This window comes from Oncorhynchus tshawytscha, linkage group LG08, assembly GCF_018296145.1.
Source record: "Oncorhynchus tshawytscha isolate Ot180627B linkage group LG08, Otsh_v2.0, whole genome shotgun sequence".
Classification (NCBI taxonomy): Eukaryota; Metazoa; Chordata; class Actinopteri; order Salmoniformes; family Salmonidae; genus Oncorhynchus; species Oncorhynchus tshawytscha.
In genome coordinates, this window is record NC_056436.1 from 2,745,063 (window position 1) to 2,767,129 (window position 22,067).

Here is a 22,067-nt window from a genome sequence, read left to right on the forward strand (position 1 = left end):
ACTCAACTCACCGACTCCTGCCGCATTGAAAAGGGCGCATTGTTTCCGTGACTGTCAGCAAACAAACACATCTAATAGTTAACTATTGGGCCATTCTTCCGTGGTTACTACTGTTGGCCAAATTAGAATAAAATAAAAGAGCTACAAATAATGTTTCTATGAAAGATTGCTATGCCTCAAAGATGTTTTTCTTGTTGGTCAAAAGTTGAGACTTTCAGCTAACGTTAATGTGGAAGCAACCTTCAAAACTACAATGTCCTTTCGGGCATTATTTCACTAAATATTTGTTGTGTTTAGTATAAGATTACAGATATATGTCAAACATTGTAAATAAATTAATATAATAATGATTTTTTTTTAAATTAGAAATACTCATAATTCAACCCTCTACATGCTTTTGCTCTTCCACTGCGTTAGATGTCGCAGTGACACAGATTTAAACTTGTTTCTTGTTCCTTTTCAGCGAATCTCCCGCTCAAGATTTGCGGGCTTCCTTAGCAACCGCCCTTCGATACGAACTGTGAAGGATCTTAGCAACCGCCCTTCGATACGAACTGTGAAGGAACTTAGCAACCGCTCTTCGATACGAACTGTGAAGGAACTTAGCAACCGCTCTTCCATACGAACTGTGAAAGAAGCGAAGCGTCCCTGGCTCCGAGACAACAGCAACATGGAGCCTCAGGAGCCAACTTCTCCCGCAGACGAGGCAGATGTAAACAGAGTAAGAAGTGTTCATTTTGTTGTATTAGCTACAATAAACAGGCAATCTTTGTTGTGCGCAAAGTTACAGGCGACCGAGGTATAAAATAACAGGAGTTTAGCCGAGACAAATGCGGAAATCACCCCCTTTTGATTCACGTTAACTGGCTAACGACGTTATCTAACCGAGATGGCTAACATTAGCATTAGCTACCAGTAAAGTGGCTAGCTTAGCTACCAGTAATACGGCTAGCTTAGCTACCAGTAATACGGCTAACTTAGCTACCAGTAACACGGCTAGCTTAGCTACCAGTAATACGGCTAACTTAGCTACCAGTAATACGGCTAACTTAGCTACCAGTAACACGGCTAACTTAGCTACCAGTAATACGGCTAACTTAGCTACCAGTAACACGGCTAGCTTAGCTACCTGTAACACGGCTAGCTTAGCTACCTGTAACACGGCTAACTTAGGTACCAGTAACACGGCTAGCTTAGCTACCAGTAATACGGCTAACTTAGCTACCAGTAACACGGCTAGCTTAGCTACCTGTAACACGGCTAACTTAGGTACCAGTAACACGGCTAGCTTAGCTACCTGTAACACGGCTAACTTAGGTACCAGTAACACGGCTAGCTTAGCTACCTGTAACACGGCTACCTTAGGTACCAGTAACACGGCTATCTTAGTTACCAATAACACGGCTAACGTAGTTACCAGTAACACGGCTAACTTAGTTACCAGTAACGCGGCTAACGTAGCTACCAGTAACACGGCTAACGTTACATACATTAGTACAGTCACATAGAACAAGGAGCACAGTGGTGTGGGTTTTCTACAGAAACATTAAGTAGATTAGCTACATTTATTTGACCCATAAAACATGTCACATGTCTTGCCTGCTTTGCCCAAATAGTTTTTCCCTAACCACTCAAACCTAATAGGTAGTTAGTAATGTTAATTAAGACACAGTAACAAGCAAACTAAACTTATTTTCACAGGTAGACTGGATCTAACAGTCAAATACTCCATCTAAATTCCCACTCTGGCCCTCAAACCATCACGGTCACCTAATAATCCCCAGTTTACAATTGGCTCATTCATCCCCCTCCTCTCCCCTGTAACTGTTCCCCAGGTCGTTGCTGCAAATGAGAATGTGTTCTCAGTCAACTTACCTGGTAAAATAACGGATAAATAAATAAATAAAATCTAAACTTGAATCGCTTCTCAATTGCGATACGGCTCTAGAAACACAAAGCCCTTTTACTTTCATATCACATCAACATAAATTCACAAATTAAAAATATACACTTCCTGTATATAGTGTGTTAACCGGCTTAATCACAGTGGCAGCCGACAGTATTTCTTTAGTGAACACGTTTCTGGTGGCCTTCTGTTACACACAAGTGTTAGGAGCATGCAAGACAGATAGCTAATTCGATCATGTGGTCCCTCTGTCTTCCGTAAACATGCACTGTAACATGGAGATATGGCCGTGTGGGAACACTAACCCTATAAATGTGTGTATCAATGTCACCTTTTTATTTATTTAATTGTTTTACAAATTCTCGCCGATATGAAAGATAATGTAGAAATTGAGCAAGTTAAGTTGACTAAACTGCTTGGTTGTAACCCTGGATTGTGAACTGTCATGGTCGAAACATGTTGATACAACAGTAGTTAAAATGGGGAGAAGTCTGTCCATAATAATGCGCTGCTCTGCCTTCTTAACAACACTATCAACAAGGCAGGTCCTACAGGCCCTAGTTTCTACCTTCTTAACAGCACTATCAACAAGACAGGTCCTACAGGCCCTAGTTTCTACCTTCTTAACAACACTATCAACAAGGCAGGTCCTACAGGCCCTAGTTTATACCTTCTTAACAACACTATCAACAAGGCAGGTCCTACAGACCCTAGTTTCTACCTTCTTAACAACACTATCAACAAGGCAGGTCCTACAGGCCCTAGTTTCTACCTTCTTAACAACACTATCAACAAGGCAGGTCCTACAGGCCCTAGTTTCTACCTTCTTAACAACACTATCAACAAGGCAGGTCCTACAGGCCCTCGTTTCTACCTTCTTAACAACACTATCAACTAGGCAGGTCCTACAGACCCTAGTTTCTACCTTCTTAACAACACTATCAACAAGGCAGGTCCTACAGACCCTAGTTTCTACCTTCTTAACAACACTATCAACAAGGCAGGTCCTACAGACCCTAGTTTCTACCTTCTTAACAACACTATCAACAAGGCAGGTCCTACAGGCCCTAGTTTCTACCTTCTTAACAACACTATCAACAAGGCAGGTCCTACAGACCCTAGTTTCTACCTTCTTAACAACACTATCAACAAGGAAGGTCCTACAGGCCCTGGTTTCTCACACCTTAACAACTGTTCAACTAGTTAGGTCCTACAGACCCTAGTTTCTATTTCTTAACAACACTATCAACAAGGCAGGTCCTACAGACCCTAGTTTCTACCTTCTTAACAACACTATCAACAAGGCAGGTCCTCAGGCCTAGTTTCTACCTTCTTAACAACACTATCAACAAGGCAGGTCCTACAGGCCCTAGTTTCTACCTTCTTAACAACACTATAAACAAGGCAGGTCCTACAGGCCCTCGTTTCTACCTTCTTAACAACACTATCAACTAGGCAGGTCCTACAGACCCTAGTTTCTACCTTCTTAACAACACTATCAACAAGGCAGGTCCTACAGTCCCCTAGTTTCTACCTTCTTAACAACACTATCAACATAGGACATGTCCTACAGACCCTAGTTTCTACCTTCTTAACAACACTGATACAAGGCAGGTCCTACAGATGAGTTAAAAAATTCTTAAAAACACTATTTCAATACACCTTATGGACCCAGTGGGGACTCTTAACAACACTATCACAAGGCACAGACAGACCCAGTTTCTACCTTCTTAACAACACTATCACAAGGCAGGTCCTACAGGATGTTTCTACCTTCTTAACAACACTATCAACAAGGCAGGTCCACAGGCACTGAGTTTCTACCTTGGGAAATCACTTGTAAATGTAGGTCCTAATGTTTTTAAAATTCTTAAAACACTATCAATTAGGCAGGTCCTACAGGAAGAGTTTCTACCTTCTTAACAACACTATCAACAAGGCAGGTCCTACAGACCCTAGTTTCTACCTTCTTAACAACACTATCAACAAGGCAGGTCCTACAGGCCCTGGTTTTGTCACACCTGAACTACTGTTCAGTGGTGTAGTTAGGTGCTAGAATGAGGGACTAGAGAAGATTTGCTCAGAACTATTTGATTTTGAACAGGGCAACACGGTTGGCCCTTGGATGTACACAAAGAGCTAACATTAATCATATGCATGTCAATCTCTCTGCCTTCATCACTACTTGCATTTGTGAGAGCTATTGACATGTTGAAATCACCGAGCTGTCTGTTTGAACTACTGTCACACAGCTCAGACACCCTGACTACCCCACAAGACATGCCACCAGAGGTCTCTTCACAGTCCCCAAGTTCAGAACAGACTAAGGGAGGTGCACAGTACAACATAGAGACATGACTACATGGAACCCTATTCCACATCAGGTACCTGACACAAGCAATACAATGAGATAAAAAATATATAAAAATAATATTTGAATACACCTTATGGAGCAGTGGGGACTGTGAAGAGACACAAACGGGCACAGACAGACACACACAATAACATACACACTATACACACACGTACACATGGATGTTGTGTTGTAGATATGTGGTAGTAGAGTAGGGGCCAGAGGGCACTGAGTGTGCTGGGAAATCTGTTGTAAATGTATTGTAATGTTTTTAAAATTGTAAAACTGCCTTCATTTTGCTAGACCCCAGGAAGAGCAGCTGCTGCCTTGGCAGGAACTAATGGGGATCCATAATAAACCTCAGGAAGAGTAGCTGCTGCCTTGGCAGGAACTAATGGGGATCCGTAATAAACTCCAGCAAGAGTAGCTGCTGCCTTCGCAGGAACTACTGGGGATTGATAATAAACCCCAGGAAGAGTAGCTGCTGCCTTGGCAGGAACTAATGGGGATCCATAATAAACCCCAGGAAGAGTAGCTGCTGTCTTGGCAGGAACTAATGGGGATCCATAATAAACCCCAGGAAGAGTAGCTGCTGCCTTGGCAGTAACTAATGGGGATCCATAATAAACCCCAGGAAGAGTAGCTGCTGCCTTGGCAGGAACTAATGGGGATCCATAATAAACCCCAGGAAGAGTAGCTGCCTCCTTGACAGGAACTAATGGGGATCCATAATAAACCCCAGGAAGAGTAGCTGCTGCCTTGGCAGGAACTAATGGGGATCCATAATAAACCCCAGGAAGAGTAGCTGCTGCCTTGGCAGAAACTAATGGGGATCCATAATAAACCCCAGGAAGGGTAGCTGATGCCTTGGCAGGAACTAATGGGGATCCATAATAAATACAAAATACTATTAAGGACCTTCCTGTGGTTCCAAAACTGTTCCGGGAAGCGATGCATGTTAATGTTCAAACCGAGTGTTGGGGCTCTTTCTAAAAATAAAATAAAAAGTATATATATATATTATTCCCTACAGAATTACTGTTGTGTGTAATGTAATGGAACTGAGAGTCATGGCCAAGGGCTAGCCAGTCAACATAACTTTTCAGCTATTAGGTTGCTGGAGCTGTCTATGATCCACAATTAATAGCAACTAGCTATAGCTATGCCGATGTGCTAATGCTAATGCTAATACGAATGCTAATGCTAATGCTAATGCTAATACTAATGCTAATGCTAATACTAATGCTCCTATGTTCTGAACATGAACTGTTGTTTGAAGAGTTACTGTTTTATTCTGTGATGTTGCGGTTTTATTGAGGAGTTGGTGTTTTGTTGTTTCCTTCTAAGTTTCAGAGGACCGAGTCATGGTTCCATCTCCCAGCAGAAGAGGACAGGAGTCAGTTCCTGGGTCTGGGTAAGACACGAGTCCATCGTGCTATGGAGGGTCAGTCTCGGCACTGTGCCAACCATACGTACAGACACACGTTCAACATGACAAGGCACTGGCAACTCCAACAACTAGATGACAGATTTTGTTCTTTGAACCTAGTTGTCTGTCATAAAACAACCTTTCTGTTATGTTTTGTAACATGGGTCTCACAGATGAATTAATCACCAGCAATGGTAGAGATAACATCGTAATACATGTCGTTGTTTTTAATATGTTGATATTTTTATTTTTTTTTTTTCATTAGAATTTCAGGATAGTCGTCTGTCACCTGCCCTTGCTCTGCTACCAGAGTATGACTTCTCGGGATACTCTCTCTTCCAACAAACAACAGACTTAGAGTTTGCCCCTTTAAGGTAACGCTTTCTTCATTAGAAAATAAAACAGTTTATTAAAATAATAGTTTCATTACTATAAGGAACAAAGGTCACTATATCAGCATGAATAGTTTTAGGTTATTGAAAAGTAACCCATGCTTGTGTTATGCACGTCTCCTGTTTGTCTTGTCAGGGGGTCTCCAGACGTGTCTGTAGCCTCCGAGAGGTTTCTGATACCACAGGCCAAGAGGGGCAGTAGCGGCGTTGTCCAGCCGTCTGTCCCTCAGCATTCCTCTCTGTCCCAGCATCCTCTAGCTTACAACTCCACCCTGTCTGAGGTCAGCTGATCTTTGTCTACCTGTAACCTTCATATAGTAACCAATGCTTGCTACTTCTTGTCCCTGTTACTGTGCTAGCCTGCCAAATGTAGCCAACACCACCAGATCACAGAGCCAACACCACCAGATCACAGAGCCAACACCACCAGATCACAGAGCTAAATGTAGCCAACACCACCAGATCACAGAGCCAAATGTAGCCAACACCACCAGATCACAGAGCCAACACCACCAGATCACAGAGCCAACACCACCAGATCACAGCTAAAGAGCCAGAACACCACCAGATCACAGAGCCAACACCACCAGATCACAGAGCTAAATGTAGCCAACACCACCAGATCACAGAGCTAAATGTAGCCAACACCACCAGATCACAGAGCCAACACCACCAGATCACAGAGCTAAATGTAGCTAACACCACCAGATCACAGAGCCAGCACCACCAGATCACAGAGCTAAATGTAGCCAACACCACCAGATCACAGAGCTAACACCACCAGATCACAGAGCTAACACCACCAGATCAGCTAAAGAGCCAACACCACCAGATCACAGAGCTAACACCACCAGATCACAGAGCTCAAATCAAATGTATTTAACACCCCAGATCACAGAGCTCAAAGTGCTGTACAGAAACACCTAAAACCCCAGATCACAGAGCTAAATGTAGCCAACACCACCAGATCACAGAGCTAAATGAACCAGGCTAACACCACCAGATCACAGAGCCAACACATAAATGACCAGATCACAGAGCTAAATGTAGCCAACACCAGGTGGACCAGATCATCATGTCAGGTAGTCCTAACACCAGGGCCAGATCACAGAGCTAACACCACCAGATCAGGAGAGCTAACACCACCAGATTCACAGGAGCCAACACCACCAGATCACAGAGCAAACACCACCAGATCACAGAGCCAACACCACCAGATCACAGAGCTAAATGTAGCCAACACCACCAGATCACAGAGCCAACACCACCAGATCACAGAGCCAACACCACCAGATCACAGAGCCAACACCACCAGATCACAGAGCTAAATGTAGCCAACACCACCAGATCAGAGCTAAAGAGCCAACACCACCAGATCACAGAGCCAACACCACCAGATCACAGAGCAACACCACCAGATCACAGAGCCAACACCACCAGATCACAGAGCCAACACCACCAGATCACAGAGCTAGCCAACACCACCAGATCACAGAGCTAACACCACCAGATCACAGAGCTAACACCACCAGATCACAGAGCCAACACCACCAGATCACAGAGCCAACACCACCAGATCACAGAGCCAACACCACCAGATCACAGAGCCAACACCACCAGATCACAGAGCCAACACCACCAGATCACAGAGCTAACACCACCAGATCACAGAGCTAACACCACCAGATCACAGAGCCAACACCACCAGATCACAGAGCTAACACCACCAGATCACAGAGCCAACACCACCAGATCACAGAGCTAACACCACCAGATCACAGAGCTAACACCGTCAGAGAAAACAAAGAATAAACAGAAAATCAACATTGTCTGGTGATATTGTTTAGTGGATCTGGTAGCAACAAGACAATTATAATAATAATTTAGGGGGTGTTTATATTTGTCCTGTTAGACACTGGTACAAGTGTGTATTGGAAATGTGGTTCTCGCATATCCCAACTCCCCCTTAGACACCCCTAGGTAGTGGGGCCAGGGTCACCATTGTCACCAGCTCCCCTGAAGCAATTAGGGTTAAGTGCCTTGCTGAAGGGCACAAGTGACATATTTTTCCTCTTGTCTGCTCTGGGATTCAAACCAGCGACTTTTCATCTACTGGCCTAATGCTCTAATCTCGAGGCTACCTGCTGCCCCAATTAGTGTCCATAGCTGGTTTGTTTTGTGTTTGGTACGATTTATGCTTTCTGTCTCAGCACCCTCTGGGTCACACCTCCACCCTGTCTCGGTCAGAGGAGAGGGCCAGTAGCTGCTGCTCCCTCTCCGAACACAGCATGTCCCCTGGTGACGGGTTGGGACAACCAGGGGAGGACCGCTACCCAGCCACCGTCAGGGATAACGAGGGGCAGAAGACTCATCTTTCTGGGGTACTGGTCGGGGGCAGGGAGGGGGAAGATCTATATTATATAGAATTTTATATATATATATATATAGTATACTATATGTATACTGTATAAATTCCTCCATCTATATTCTGTCTCTATATTTTCTCTAATGCTGGCATTACCATATCACCAAGTAAAATTCTGTGTATATGTAAATGTCCTTGACGAATAAAGGCGGTTTCTGATTCTGATCACTAGACACGTACCAGTCTCCTTGACCCAGACAGACCTCTGGCCGTGTTCCCTGACGACAACGCTTCGTTCCTCAGCGGGGACATCCCTGTCAGAAAGCTGCTGGATCTGCTCCAGAAGGACGTTGGCATGCCCAGCGGTAGCAGCAGTGCCGTCTCCTCTGCCTCTGAGACCTCTCGCAACAGGACTAACTTCTTTGGGGGAGAATCCAGGAGTGACCGCTGTGTTTCCAAACCAGATGGCTTGAGAGAAGAGAGGGATGTGAGCCAAAGAGCGCTGCCTGACGTCTCACCTGAGCTGCTGCCTGACGTCTCACCTGAGCTGCTGCCTGACGTCTCACCTGAGCTGCTGCCTGACGTCTCACCTGAGCTGCTGCCTGACGTCTCACCTGAGCTGCTGCCTGACGTCTCACCTGAGCTGCTGCCTGACGTCTCACCTGAGCTGCTGCCTGACGTCTCACCTGAGCTGCTGCCTGATGTGTCACCGCCAGTCACAGGGAGAAGAGAAGGCCCTCAAGGAGGAGCCTCCGTCTCACCTGAGAAGATAGAGAAACTCAAAAGTAAACCGTCTTCACGGATGTCTGAAATTTCCAACATCACCATCCGTTCCCTGAGCAGCCAGCCGGACGAAAGCAGTAATGCGTCCCGCAGGCAGCTCTGCTCGGAGCTAGAGAGGAGTCTGGACTCTGAGCCTGGAGCAGAGACCCGGGGAGGTACCAGCCGTGGGCCCATACCCTCCTCACACAGTGAAGTCAACACACCTGACATTGTCACCAATACACCTAACGTTTCAACCACTGGATCCGCCAAAGGGAGGTTGAGCGTGACCAGAGGGCTACGGGCCAGTGTGTTAGGGCCAGGGGCTGGGGTCGGGCCCCAGTTTTCAGCAGGGTTCAGTGTGGAGCGAGGCCATAGGGAGGGAGACCTCTGGTCCTCAGGGAACCAGACAGGCACAGAACCAGACGTCTCGTTCCTGAGCCTTCTCCCCCAGCCCGTGTCCCAGTCCACCCCAGGTGTGTTCCTCCACGCTCCAGTCAGATCCAGCACTAAGCTGTCTGCCCTCAGCTTTAACATGGAGGTCTCTCAGCGCTCCTCAGGCTCCAGAGTCTCCTCCCAGCCCCAGCCTGCTGTAGACACCCTGCCTGATAGAGCCACCCCTGTCCGGGACCCCCCTCTGCCTGCCAGAGAGACAGTACAGGAGCCCTCAGGAAGAAGCCACCATTCTCTCCCCAGTCTTAACTACCTACAAAAGGTTGATGCTTGGAAGGCCAACCAAAGTTCAAACAAGATGTCGTTCTATGACAACTTGTCTCTTCAGGGCTTCTCCGGGGTCTCTCCCAAGCAGAAGGCCTACGATGCAGTCTCTGACTCTCTGACCCGTATGTTGACTCTTCCACAGCTGGGCAACCAGACCCTCAGCATGTGTGAATCTGGACCCTCCTCCCCTAGCAGAGGGGAGGCAGCAGGTAGTGGTCTTCCTGAGAGAGAGGACACAGCAGGGCCTGTAGGAGGGCCATCCCCCCTGGGCAGGTCTCAGTCCCACTCCTCCCTCAACACAGTGGTCACGTCTATCCAGAGAGCTCAGCATGCACAGACACACACTGACCAGGACAGCAGCCAGACACAGCCAGAGGAGGAGAGTGCTACAGGGCAGCCCAGGGAGTTGGAGAGGAGCCGGGGAGGGTCAGACAGGGTTCAGTCAGGAGGTGGACCTGAACAGCCCAGTGGTGCTCCAACGGAGCCCTCTCCCTTCATCAGCCTGGGACGCTTCAATAACGTGTCATCAAAGCGAGACGTCCTCTCCAGCTCCCGGGACAGTGGCCACAGTGGGCAGAACTTTGAGGTGTCCGTCAGGGCTGCTTCTTCTTCTGTGGTCAGTCTGGAGGTGGATAACTATGCCCCGTACTGGTCCTCCAAACCATCCTCACCACACAGGGAGAGGGAGCTCAACATTGAAGAAAGGATTCCGGTAAGACTCATTTTACAACTTATGTGAGGAGGGATGCTGTCCAATGTCAGCTGCTTTGTTGATCTGAAAATAGCATATCTATACAATGACATATTCTCATGGATTCACTGTATATGACTGTTTTGATTCTGATCTGCAGATGTACCTTCACAACCTTGGGATCGACCAATCTCCTTCTACGATCCTCAATCCCTTTGGACCTCGAGGGCCAATCAGAGAGCCAGAGTTCTCTCCCACTGATCTGTGCACCATAAAGGGATCCACAGCCACTGGCACGCCAACCAAGAGCACACAGCCTTCTGAAGGTAGGTAGGTAGGTAACCATCCTAAAGGACAGCCTTCTGAAGGTAGGTAGGTAGGTAGGTAACCATCCTAAAGGACAGCCTTCTGAAGGTAGGTAGGTAGGTAGGTAACCATCCTAAAGGACAGCCTTCTGATGGTAGGTAGGTAGGGAACCATCCTAAAGGACAGTCTTCTGATGGTAGGTAGGTAGGTAGGTAACCATGCTAAAGACAGCCTTCTGATGGTAGGTAGGTAGGTAGGTAACCATCCTACAGGACAGCCGTCTGATGGTAGGTAGGTAGGTAACCATCCTAAAGACAGCCTTCTGATGGTAAGTAGGTAGGTACCCATCATAAAGGACAGCCTTCTGATGGTAGGTAGGTAGGTACCCATCCTAAAGGACAGCCTTCTGATGGTAGGTAGGTAGGTAACCATCCTAAATGACAGCCTTCTGATGGTAGGTAGGTAGGTAACCATCCTAAAGGACAGTCTTCTGATGGTAGGTAGGTAGGTAACCATCCTAAATGACAGCCTTCTGATGGTAGGTAGGTAGGTAACCATCCTAAAGGACAGTCTTCTGATGGTAGGTAGGTAGGTAACCATCCTAAAGGACAGCCTTCTGATGGTAGGTAGGTAGGTAACCATCCTAAAGGACAGCCTTCTGTTGGTAGGTAGGTAACCATCCTAAAGGACAGTCTTCTGATGGTAGGTAGGTAGGTAACCATCCTAAAGGACAGCCTTCTGATGGTAGGTAGGTAACCATCCTAAAGGACAGTCTTCTGATGGTAGGTAGGTAACCATCCTAAAGGACAGTCTTCTGATGGTAGGTAGGTAGGTAACCATCCTAAAGGACAGCCTTCTGATGGTAGGTAGGTAGGTAGGTACCCATCATAAAGGACAGCCTTTTGATGGTAGGTAGGTACCCATCCTAAAGGACAGCCTTCTGATGGTAGGTAGGTAGGTACCCATCATAAAGGACAGCCTTTTGATGGTAGGTAGGTAACCATCCGAAATGACAGCCTTCTGATGGTAGGTAGGTAACCATCCTAAAGGACAGCCTTCTGATGGTAGGTAGGTAGGTAGCCATCCTAAAGGACAGCCTTCTGATGGTAGGTAGGTAGGTAACCATCCTAAATGACAGCCTTCTGATGGTAGGTAGGTAGGTAACCATCCTAAAGGACAGTCTTCTGATGGTAGGTAGGTAACCATCCTAAAGGACAGCCTTCTGATGGTAGGTAGGTAGGTTGGTAACCATCCTAAAAGACAGCCTTCTGATGGTAGGTAGGTAACCATCCTAAAGGACAGTCTTCTGATGGTAGGTAGGTAACCATCCTAAAGGACAGTCTTCTGATGGTAGGTAGGTAACCATCCTAAAGGACAGCCTTCTGATGGTAAGTAGGTAGGTAGGTACCCATCATAAAGGACAGCCTTCTGATGGTTGGTAGGTAGGTAGGTACCCATCCTAAAGGACAGCCTTCTGATGGTAAGTAGGTCGGTAGGTAATCATCCTAAATGACAGCCTTCTGATGGTAGGTAGGTAACCATCCTAAAGGACAGCCTTCTGATGGTAGGTAGGTAACCATCCTAAAGGGCAGCCTTCTGATGGTAGGTAGGTAGGTACCCATCCTAAAGGACAGTCTTCTGATGGTAGGTAGGTAGGTAACCATCCTAAAGGACAGTCTTCTGATGGTAGGTAGGTAACCATCCTAAAGGACAGCCTTCTGATGGTAGGTAGGTAGGTAACCATCCTAAAGGGCAGCCTTCTGATGGTAGGTAGGTAACCATCCTAAAGGACAGTCTTCTGATGGTAGGTAGGTAGGTAACCATCCTAAAGGACAGTTTTCTGATGGTAGGTAGGTAGGTAACCATCCTAAAGGGCAGCCTTCTGATGGTAGGTAGGTAGGTAGGTACCCATCCTAAAGGACAGTCTTCTGATGGTAGGTAGGTAGGTAACCATCCTAAAGGACAGTCTTCTGATGGTAGGTAGGTAGGTAGGTAGGTAACCATCCTAAAGGACAGCCTTCTGATGGTAGGTAGGTAGGTACCCATCCTAAAGGACAGTCTTCTGATGGTAGGTTGGTAGGTACCCATCATAAAAGACAGCCTTCTGATGGTTGGTAGGTAGGTAGGTACCCATCCTAAAGGACAGCCTTCTGATGGTAGGTAGGTAGGTAGGTAACCATCCTAAATGACAGCCTTCTGATGGTAGGTAGGTACCCATCCTAAAGGACAGCCTTCTGATGGTAGGTAGGTAACCATCCTAAAGGACAGCCTTCTGATGGTAGGTAGGTAGGTAACCATCCTAAAGGACAGCCTTCTGATGGTAGGTAGGTAACCATCCTAAAGGACAGTCTTCTGATGGTAGGTAGGTAACCATCCTAAAGGACAGCCTTCTGATGGTAGGTAGGTAGGTAACCATCCTAAAGGACAGTCTTCTGATGGTAGGTAGGTAGGTAACCATCCTAAATGACAGCCTTCTGATGGTAGGTAGGTAGGTACCCATCCTAAAGGACAGTTTTCTGATGGTAGGTAGGTAGGTAACCATCCTAAAGGGCAGCCTTCTGATGGTAGGTAGGTATGTAGGTACCCATCCTAAAGGACAGTCTTCTGATGGTAGGTAGGTAGGTAACCATCCTAAAGGACAGTCTTCTGATGGTAGGTAGGTAGGTAACCATCCTAAAGGACAGCCTTCTGATGGTAGGTAGGTAGGTACCCATCCTAAAGGACAGCCTTCTGATGTTAGGTAGGTACGCATCCTAAAGGACAGCCTTCTGATGGTAGGTAGGTAGGTAACCATCCTAAAGGACAGTCTTCTGATGGTAGGTAGGTAACCATCCTAAAGGACAGTCTTCTGATGGTAGGTAGGTAGGTAACCATCCTAAAGGACAGCCTTCTTATGGTAGGTAGGTAGGTAGGTACCCATCCTAAAGGACAGCCTTCTGATGGTAGGTAGGTAGGTAGGTAACCATCCTAAATGACAGCCTTCTGATGGTAGGTAGGTACCCATCCTAAAGGACAGCCTTCTGATGGTAGGTAGGTAACCATCCTAAAGGACAGTCTTCTGATGGTAGGTAGGTAACCATCCTAAAGGACAGCCTTCTGATGGTAGGTAGGTAGGTAACCATCCTAAAGTACAGTCTTCTGATGGTAGGTAGGTAGGTAACCATCCTAAAGGACAGTCTTCTGATGGTAGGTAGGTAACCATCCTAAATGACAGCCTTCTGATGGTAGGTAGGTAACCATCCTAAAGGACAGCCTTCTGATGGTAGGTAGGTAGGTAGGTACCCATCCTAAAGGACAGCCTTCTGATGGTAGGTAGGTAGGTAGGTACCCATCCTAAAGGACAGCCTTCTGATGGTAGGTAGGTAGGTAACCATCCTAAAGGACAGCCTTCTGATGGTAGGTAGGTAACCATCCTAAAGGACAGCCTTCCATCCTGAAAGGACAACCTTCTGATGGTAGGTAGGTAGGTAACCATCCTAAAGGACAGTCTTCTGATGGTAGGTAGGTAACCATCCTAAATGACAGCCTTCTGATGGTAGGTAGGTAGGTAACCATCCTAAAGGACAGTCTTCTGATGGTAGGTAGGTAGGTAACCATCCTAAAGGACAGCCTTCTGATGGTAGGTAGGTAGGTAGGTAACCATCCTAAAGGACAGCCTTCTGATGGTAGGTAGGTAACCATCCTAAAGGACAGTCTTCTGATGGTAGGTAGGTAACCATCCTAAAGGACAGTCTTCTGATGGTAGGTAGGTAGTAACCATCCTAAAGGTGGTAGGTAGGTAGGTAGGTACCCATCCTAAAGGACAGCCTTCTGATGGTAGGTAGGTAGGTAACCATCCTAAAGGACAGCCTTCTGATGGTAGGTAGGTAACCATCCTAAAGGACAGCCTTCTGATGGTTGGGTAGGTAGGTAGGTACCCATCCTAAAGGACAGCCTTCTGATGGTAGGTGGTAGGTAGGTAGGTAACCATCCTAAATGACAGCCTTCTGATGGTAGGTAGGTAACCATCCTAAAGGACAGCCTTCTGATGGTAGGTAGGTAACCATCCTAAAGGACAGACAGCCTTCTGATGGTAGGTAGGCCTTCTGATGGTAGGTAGGTAGCCATCCTAAAGGACAGTCTTCTGATGGTAGGTAGGTAGGTACCATCCTAAAGGACAGTCTTCTGATGGTAGGTAGGTAGGTAACCATCCTAAAGGACAGTTTTCTGATGGTAGGTAGGTAGGTAACCATCCTAAAGGACAGCCTTCTGATGGTAGGTAGGTAGGTACAGTCCACCCTAAAGGACAGTCTTCTGATGGTAGGTAAGGTAACCATCCTAAAGGACAGTCTTCAGTCTTCTGATGGTAGGTAGGTAGGTAGGTAGGTAACCATCCTAAAGGACAGCCTTCTGATGGTAGGTAGGTAGGTAACCATCCTAAAGGACAGCCTTCTGATGGTAGGTAGGTAGGTAACCATCCTATCCTAAAGGACAGCCTTCTGATGGTAGGTAGGTAGGTAACCATCCTAAAGGACAGCCTTCTGATAGGTAACCATCCTAAAGGACAGCCTTCTGAGGTAGGTAACCATCCTAAAGGACAGTTTTCTGATGGTCTTCTGAGGTGGTAGGTAGGTAGGTAACCATCCTAAAGGGCAGCCTTCTGATGGTAGGTGAGGTAGGTAGGTAACCATCCTAAAGGACAGTCTTCTGATGGTAGGTAGGTAGGTAGGTAACCATCCTAAAGGACAGTCTTCTGATGGTAGGTAGGTAGGTAACCATCCTAAAGGGACAGCCTTCTGATGGTAGGTAGGTAGGTACCCATCCTAAAGGACATCTTCTGATGGTAAAGGACAGTCTTCTGATGGTAGGTAGGTAACCATCCTAAAGGACAGCCTTCTGATGGTAAGTAGGTAGGTAGGTACCCATCATAAAGGACAGCCTTCTGATGGTTGGTAGGTAGGTAGGTACCCATCCTAAAGGACAGCCTTCTGATGGTAGGTAGGTAACCATCCTAAAGGACAGCCTTCTGATGGTAAGTAGGTCGGTAGGTAATCATCCTAAATGACAGCCTTCTGATGGTAGGTAGGTAACCATCCTAAAGGACAGCCTTCTGATGGTAGGTAGGTAACCATCCTAAAGGACAGCCTTCTGATGGTAGGTAGGTAACCACCCTAAAGGACAGCCTTCTGATGGTAGGTAGGTAACCATCCTAAAGGACAGCCTTCTGATGGTAGGTAGGTAGGTACCCATCCTAAATGACAGCCTTCTGATGGTAGGTAGGTACCCATCCTAAAGGACAGCCTTCTGATGGTAGGTAGGTAACCATCCTAAAGGACAGCCTTCTGATGGTGGTAGGTAGGTAACCATCCTAAAGGACAGCCTTCTGATAGGTAGGTAGGTAACCATCCTAAAGGACAGCCTTCTGATGGTAGGTAGGTAACCATCCTAAAGGACAGCCTTCTGAAAGGACAGCCTTCTGATGGTAGGTAGGTAGGTAACCATCCTAAATGACAGCCTTCTGATGGTAGGTAGGTAACCATCCTAAAGGACAGCCTTCTGATGGTAGGTAGGTAACCATCCTAAAGGACAGTCTTCTGATGGTAGGTAGGTAACCATCCTAAAGGACAGTCTTCTGATGGTAGGTAGGTAGGGTAGGTCTGAGGTAGGTAGGTAGGTACCCATCCTAAATGACAGCCTTCTGATGGTAGGTAGCCATCCCTAACCATCCTAAAGGACAGTCTTCTGATGGTAGGTAGGTAGGTAACCATCCTAAAGGACAGTTTTCTGATGGTAGGTAGGTAGGTAGGTAACCATCCTAAAGGACAGTCTTCTGATGGTAGGTAGGTAGGTAACCATCCTAAAGGACAGTAGGTAACCATCCTAAAGGACAGCCTTCTGAGGTAGGTAGGTAACCATCCTAAAGGACAGCCTTCTGATGGTAGGTAGGTAGGTAACCATCCTAAAGGACAGCCTTCTGATGGTAGGTAGGTAGGTAGGTAACCATCCTAAAGGACAGCCTTCTGATGGTGGTAGGTAGGTAGGTAACCATCCTAAAGGACAGCCTTCTGATGGTAGGTAGGTAGGTAGGTAACCATCCTAAAGGACAGCCTTCTGATGGTAGGTAGGTAACCATCCTAAAGGACAGTCTTCTGATGGTAGGTAGGTAACCATCCTAAAGGACAGCCTTCTGATGGTAGGTAACCATCCTAAAGGACAGCCTTCTGATGGTAGGTAACCATCCTAAAGGACAGTCTTCTGATGGTAGGTAGGTAGGTAACCATCCTAAAGGACAGTCTTCTGATGGTAGGTAGGTAACCATCCTAAATGACAGCCTTCTGATGGTAGGTAGGTAACCATCCTAAAGGACAGCCTTCTGATGGTAGGTAGGTAGGTAGGTAGGTACCCATCCTAAAGGACAGTCTTCTGATGGTAGGTAGGTAGGTAGGTACCCATCCTAAAGGACAGCCTTCTGATGGTAGGTAGGTAGGTAACCATCCTAAAGGACAGCCTTCTGATGGTAGGTAGGTACCCATCCTAAAGGACAGCCTTCTGATGGTAGGTAGGTAGGTAACCATCCTAAAGGACAGTCTTCTGATGGTAGGTAGGTTCTGATGTAACCATCCTAAAGGACAGCCTTCTGATGGTAGGTAGGTAGGTAACCATCCTAAAGGACAGTCTTCTGATGGTAGGTAGGTAGGTAACCATCCTAAAGGACAGCCTGATCTGATGGTAGGTAGGTAGGTAGGTAACCATCCTAAAGGACAGCCTTCTGATGGTAGGTAGGTAACCATCCTAAAGGACAGTCTTCTGATGGTAGGTAGGTAACCATCCTAAAGGACAGTCTTCTGATGGTAGGTAGGTAGGTAACCATCCTAAAGGACAGCCTTCTGATGGTAGGTAGGTAGGTAGGTACCCATCATAAAGGACAGCCTTTTGATGGTAGGTAGGTAGGTAACCATCCTAAAGGACAGCCTTCTGATGGTGGGTAGGTAGGTAACCATCCTAAAGGGCAGCCTTCTGATGGTAGGTAGGTAGGTAGCCATCCTAAAGGACAGCCTTCTGATGGTAGGTAGGTAGGTAGGTAACCATCCTAAATGACAGCCTTCTGATGGTAGGTAGGTACCCATCCTAAAGGACAGCCTTCTGATGGTAGGTAGGTAACCATCCTAAAGGACAGCCTTCTGATGGTAGGTAGGTAGGTAGCCATCCTAAAGGACAGTCTTCTGATGGTAGGTAGGTAGGTAACCATCCTAAAGGACAGTTTTCTGATGGTAGGTAGGTAGGTAACCATCCTAAAGGGCAGCCTTCTGATGGTAGGTAGGTAGGTACCCATCCTAAAGGACAGTCTTCTGATGGTAGGTAGGTAGGTAACCATCCTAAAGGACAGTCTTCTGATGGTAGGTAGGTAGGTAACCATCCTAAAGGACAGCCTTCTGATGGTAGGTAGGTAGGTAACCATCCTAAAGGGCAGCCTTCTGATGGTAGGTAGGTAGGTAACCATCCTAAATGACAGCCTTCTGATGGTAGGTAGGTAGGTAGGTAACCATCCTAAAGGACAGTCTTCTGATGGTAGGTAGGTAGGTAACCATCCTAAAGGACAGTTTTCTGATGGTAGGTAGGTAGGTAGGTAACCATCCTAAAGGACAGCCTTCTGATGGTAGGTAGGTAGGTAGGTAGGTAGGTAGGTAGGTAGCCATCCTAAAGGACAGTCTTCTGATGGTAGGTAGGTAGGTAACCATCCTAAAGGACAGTTTTCTGATGGTAGGTAGGTAGGTAACCATCCTAAAGGGACAGCCTTCTGATGGTAGGTAGGTAAAGGACAGCCTTCTGATGGTAGGGTACCCATCCTAAAGGACAGTCTTCTGATGGTAGGTAGGTAGGTAACCATCCTAAAGGACAGCCTTCTGATGGTAGGTAGGTAGGTAGGTAACCATCCTAAAGGGACAGCCTTTCTGATAGGTAGACAGTAGGTAGGTAGGTAACCATCCTAAAGGACAGCCTTCTGATGGTAGGTAGGTACCCATCCTAAAGGACAGCCTTCTGATGGTAGGTAGGTAGGTAACCATCCTAAAGGACAGTCTTCTGATGGTAGGTAGGTAACCATCCTAAATGACAGCCTTCTGATGGTAGGTAGGTAGGTAACCATCCTAAAGGACAGCCTTCTGATGGTAGGTAGGTAGGTAACCATCCTAAAGGACAGCCTTCTGATGGTAGGTAGGTAACCATCCTAAAGGACAGCCTTCTGATGGTAGGTAGGTAGGTACCCATCCTAAATGACAGCCTTCTGATGGTAGGTAGGTAACCATCCTAAAGGACAGCCTTCTGATAGGTAGGTAGGTAACCATCCTAAAGGACAGCCTTCTGATGGTAGGTAGGTAGGTAACCATCCTAAAGACAGCCTTCTGATGGTAGGTAGGTAACCATCCTGACAAAGGTAGGTACCCATCCTAAAGACAGCCTTCTGATGGTAGGTAGGTAACCATCCTAAAGGACAGCCTTCTGATGATGGTAGGTAGGTAGGTAGGTTAACCATCCTAAATGACAGCCTTCTGATGGTAGTTAGGTAACCATCCTAAAGGACAGCCTTCTGATGGTAGGTAGGTAGCCATCCTAAAGGACAGTCTTCTGATGGTAGGTAGGTAGGTAGGTAGGTAGGTAGCCATCCTAAAGGACAGTCTTCTGATGGTAGGTAGGTAGGTAACCATCCTAAAGGACAGTTTTCTGATGGTAGGTAGGTAGGTAGGTAACCATCCTAAAGGACAGTCTTCTGATGGTAGGTAGGTAGGTAGGTAACCATCCTAAAGGGCAGCCTTCTGATGGTAGGTAGGTAGGTACCCATCCTAAAGGACAGCCTTCTGATGGTAGGTAGGTAGCCATCCTAAAGGACAGCCTTCTGATGGTAGGTAGGTAACCATCCTAAAGGACAGCCTTCTGATGGTAGGTAGGTAGGTAGGTAACCATCCTAAATGACAGCCTTCTGATGGTAGGTAGGTAACCATCCTAAAGGACAGCCTTCTGATGGTAGGTAGGTATGTAGGTAACCATCCTAAAGGACAGCCTTCTGATGGTAGGTAGGTAGGTAGCCATCCTAAAGGACAGCCTTCTGATGGTAGGTAGGTAACCATCCTAAAGGACAGCCTTCTGATGGTAGGTAGGTAGGTACCCATCCTAAATGACAGCCTTCTGATGGTAGGTAGGTACCCATCCTAAAGGACAGCCTTCTGATGGTAGGTAGGTAACCATCCTAAAGGACAGCCTTCTGATGGTAGGTAGGTAGGTAACCATCCTAAATGACAGCCTTCTGATGGTAGGTAGGTACCCATCCTAAAGGACAGCCTTCTGATGGTAGGTAGGTAACCATCCTAAAGGACAGCCTTCTGATGGTAGGTAGGTAGGTAGTTAACCATCCTAAATGACAGCCTTCTGATGGTAGTTAGGTAACCATCCTAAAGGACAGCCTTCTGATGGTAGGTAGGTAGCCATCCTAAAGGACAGTCTTCTGATGGTAGGTAGGTAGGTAGGTAGCCATCCTAAAGGACAGTCTTCTGATGGTAGGTAGGTAGCCATCCTAAAGGACAGTCTTCTGATGGTAGGTAGGTAGGTAACCATCCTAAAGGACAGTTTTCTAGGAGGGCAGCCTTCTGGTAGGTAGGTAGGTAGGTAACCATCCTAAAGGACAGTCTTCTGATGGTAGGTAGGTAGGTAACCATCCTAAAGGACAGTTTTCTGATGGTAGGTAGGTAGGTAGGTACCCATCCTAAAGGACAGCCTTCTGATGGTAGGTAGGTAGCCATCCTAAAGGACAGCCTTCTGATGGTAGGTAGGTAGGTAGGTAGGTAGGTAGGTAGGTAGGTAGGTAGGTATCCATCCATCCATCCATCCATCCATCCATATCCATCCTAAAGGGCAATGTTATGAATTTATTCTTATTATTTCATCCTTCCACCAGAAATAGTCCCAAAACAAATATAGGGTTGCTTCCCAAGCCAGCTGGTCCTTCGTTCTATTGGTTCAGTTGCCAGAGACACGACTCAGTCGTTCAGTCTTGGTGTTCTGTATCAATGGACACGACCCAGTCGTTCAGTCTTTTTGTTCTGTATCTATGGACCCGACCCAGTCGTTCGTTCTAAATGTTCCATTGCCAGACTGGCTGGTAACGTTCTTATCCCTTGCTAGCTAGCTAGCTAGCCAACTACAGCTAATTTACAGTCACGTCAAACAGTGTAGCCAGAATAACAACAGTAGCTGTATTTGTTTAAGCTGTTTTCTAGTGACATTTATTTGGATACGTCCATGACAATGAGCTAATGAGGCGCAATTTCACCTGGTATAGAAAATGTGTTCTCTCATCAGGACACTGTTGTTCAGAGGAGCTAGCCAACAACACAGCTAACACAATCACTTCAAACTGAATCTGGAAACACTTCAAACTAGTGGACCCTCGTCTCCATATAGTAGAGGTCAACTTTATAAATTGCCTGGCTGGGCTGATGAGACAGTGGATTGTACAGTCAGATGGAACAGAGTAAATAAGCATTTTAACATCATAGATTTAGCCGGTGACAACTTGTGGAATAGACACTGTCTGAAATGAGGTTTTAACCAGTCAGCATTCAAGATTAGACCCAAGTAACATCCTCTCCTCTTCTGTGGTGTTCCCAGGCGACAGCCCTCATAAAGGAGAGTTCTCCAGGTCCAGCCTGCTGTCTGTGGCCTCAAGCATGTCTCTACCTCTCAGTGTGGACAGCCTCCATCTCCATCCCATAAGGAGCCAGGCAGAGAACACCAGGAGCTGCCTGTCCCCCTCTCCGGGACCAGACAGAGACAGGTTTCCCAGCCAGGGCAGTCTGAGGATGGCCCTCTGCCCCCTGGATATCTCAGTGGAGAACACAGTGCTCCAGGACTCCCAGCAGGATCCTCATTGCCTCCAGCCATCCTACCAGCCCCTGCACCAGAGTCCAAAAATAAAAAGTACCCTGGCTTGCTTCCGGACCTACAGTCCACTGAGCAACATCAGAGAGACAGCAGAGTGAATGTCTCTACCCAGGCTACTATAGAGCTGGCAGGGAGGCTTGAGTCCAGTGCTGACAGCTTATCTCAGTACAGAGACAGGGTCAAAAACAGCTTATCTCAGTACAGAGATGGAGACAGAGACAGTTTATAC

General features: G+C 46.8%; 1 protein-coding gene across 1 annotated transcript; it reads left to right on the forward strand.

Moving 5' to 3' along the window:
• Positions 1-468: 468 nt before the first annotated feature.
• On the forward strand, positions 469-21,936 carry LOC112235580. The gene is made up of 8 exons (XM_042325061.1): positions 469-721; positions 5,607-5,673; positions 5,954-6,062; positions 6,217-6,361; positions 8,291-8,461; positions 8,678-10,639; positions 10,779-10,944; positions 21,566-21,936. The coding sequence occupies exons 1-8, from the start codon at positions 671-673 to the stop codon at positions 21,934-21,936; spliced, it is 3,042 nt and encodes a 1,013-aa protein (XP_042180995.1). The 5' UTR covers positions 469-670.
• Positions 21,937-22,067: the final 131 nt, after the last annotated feature.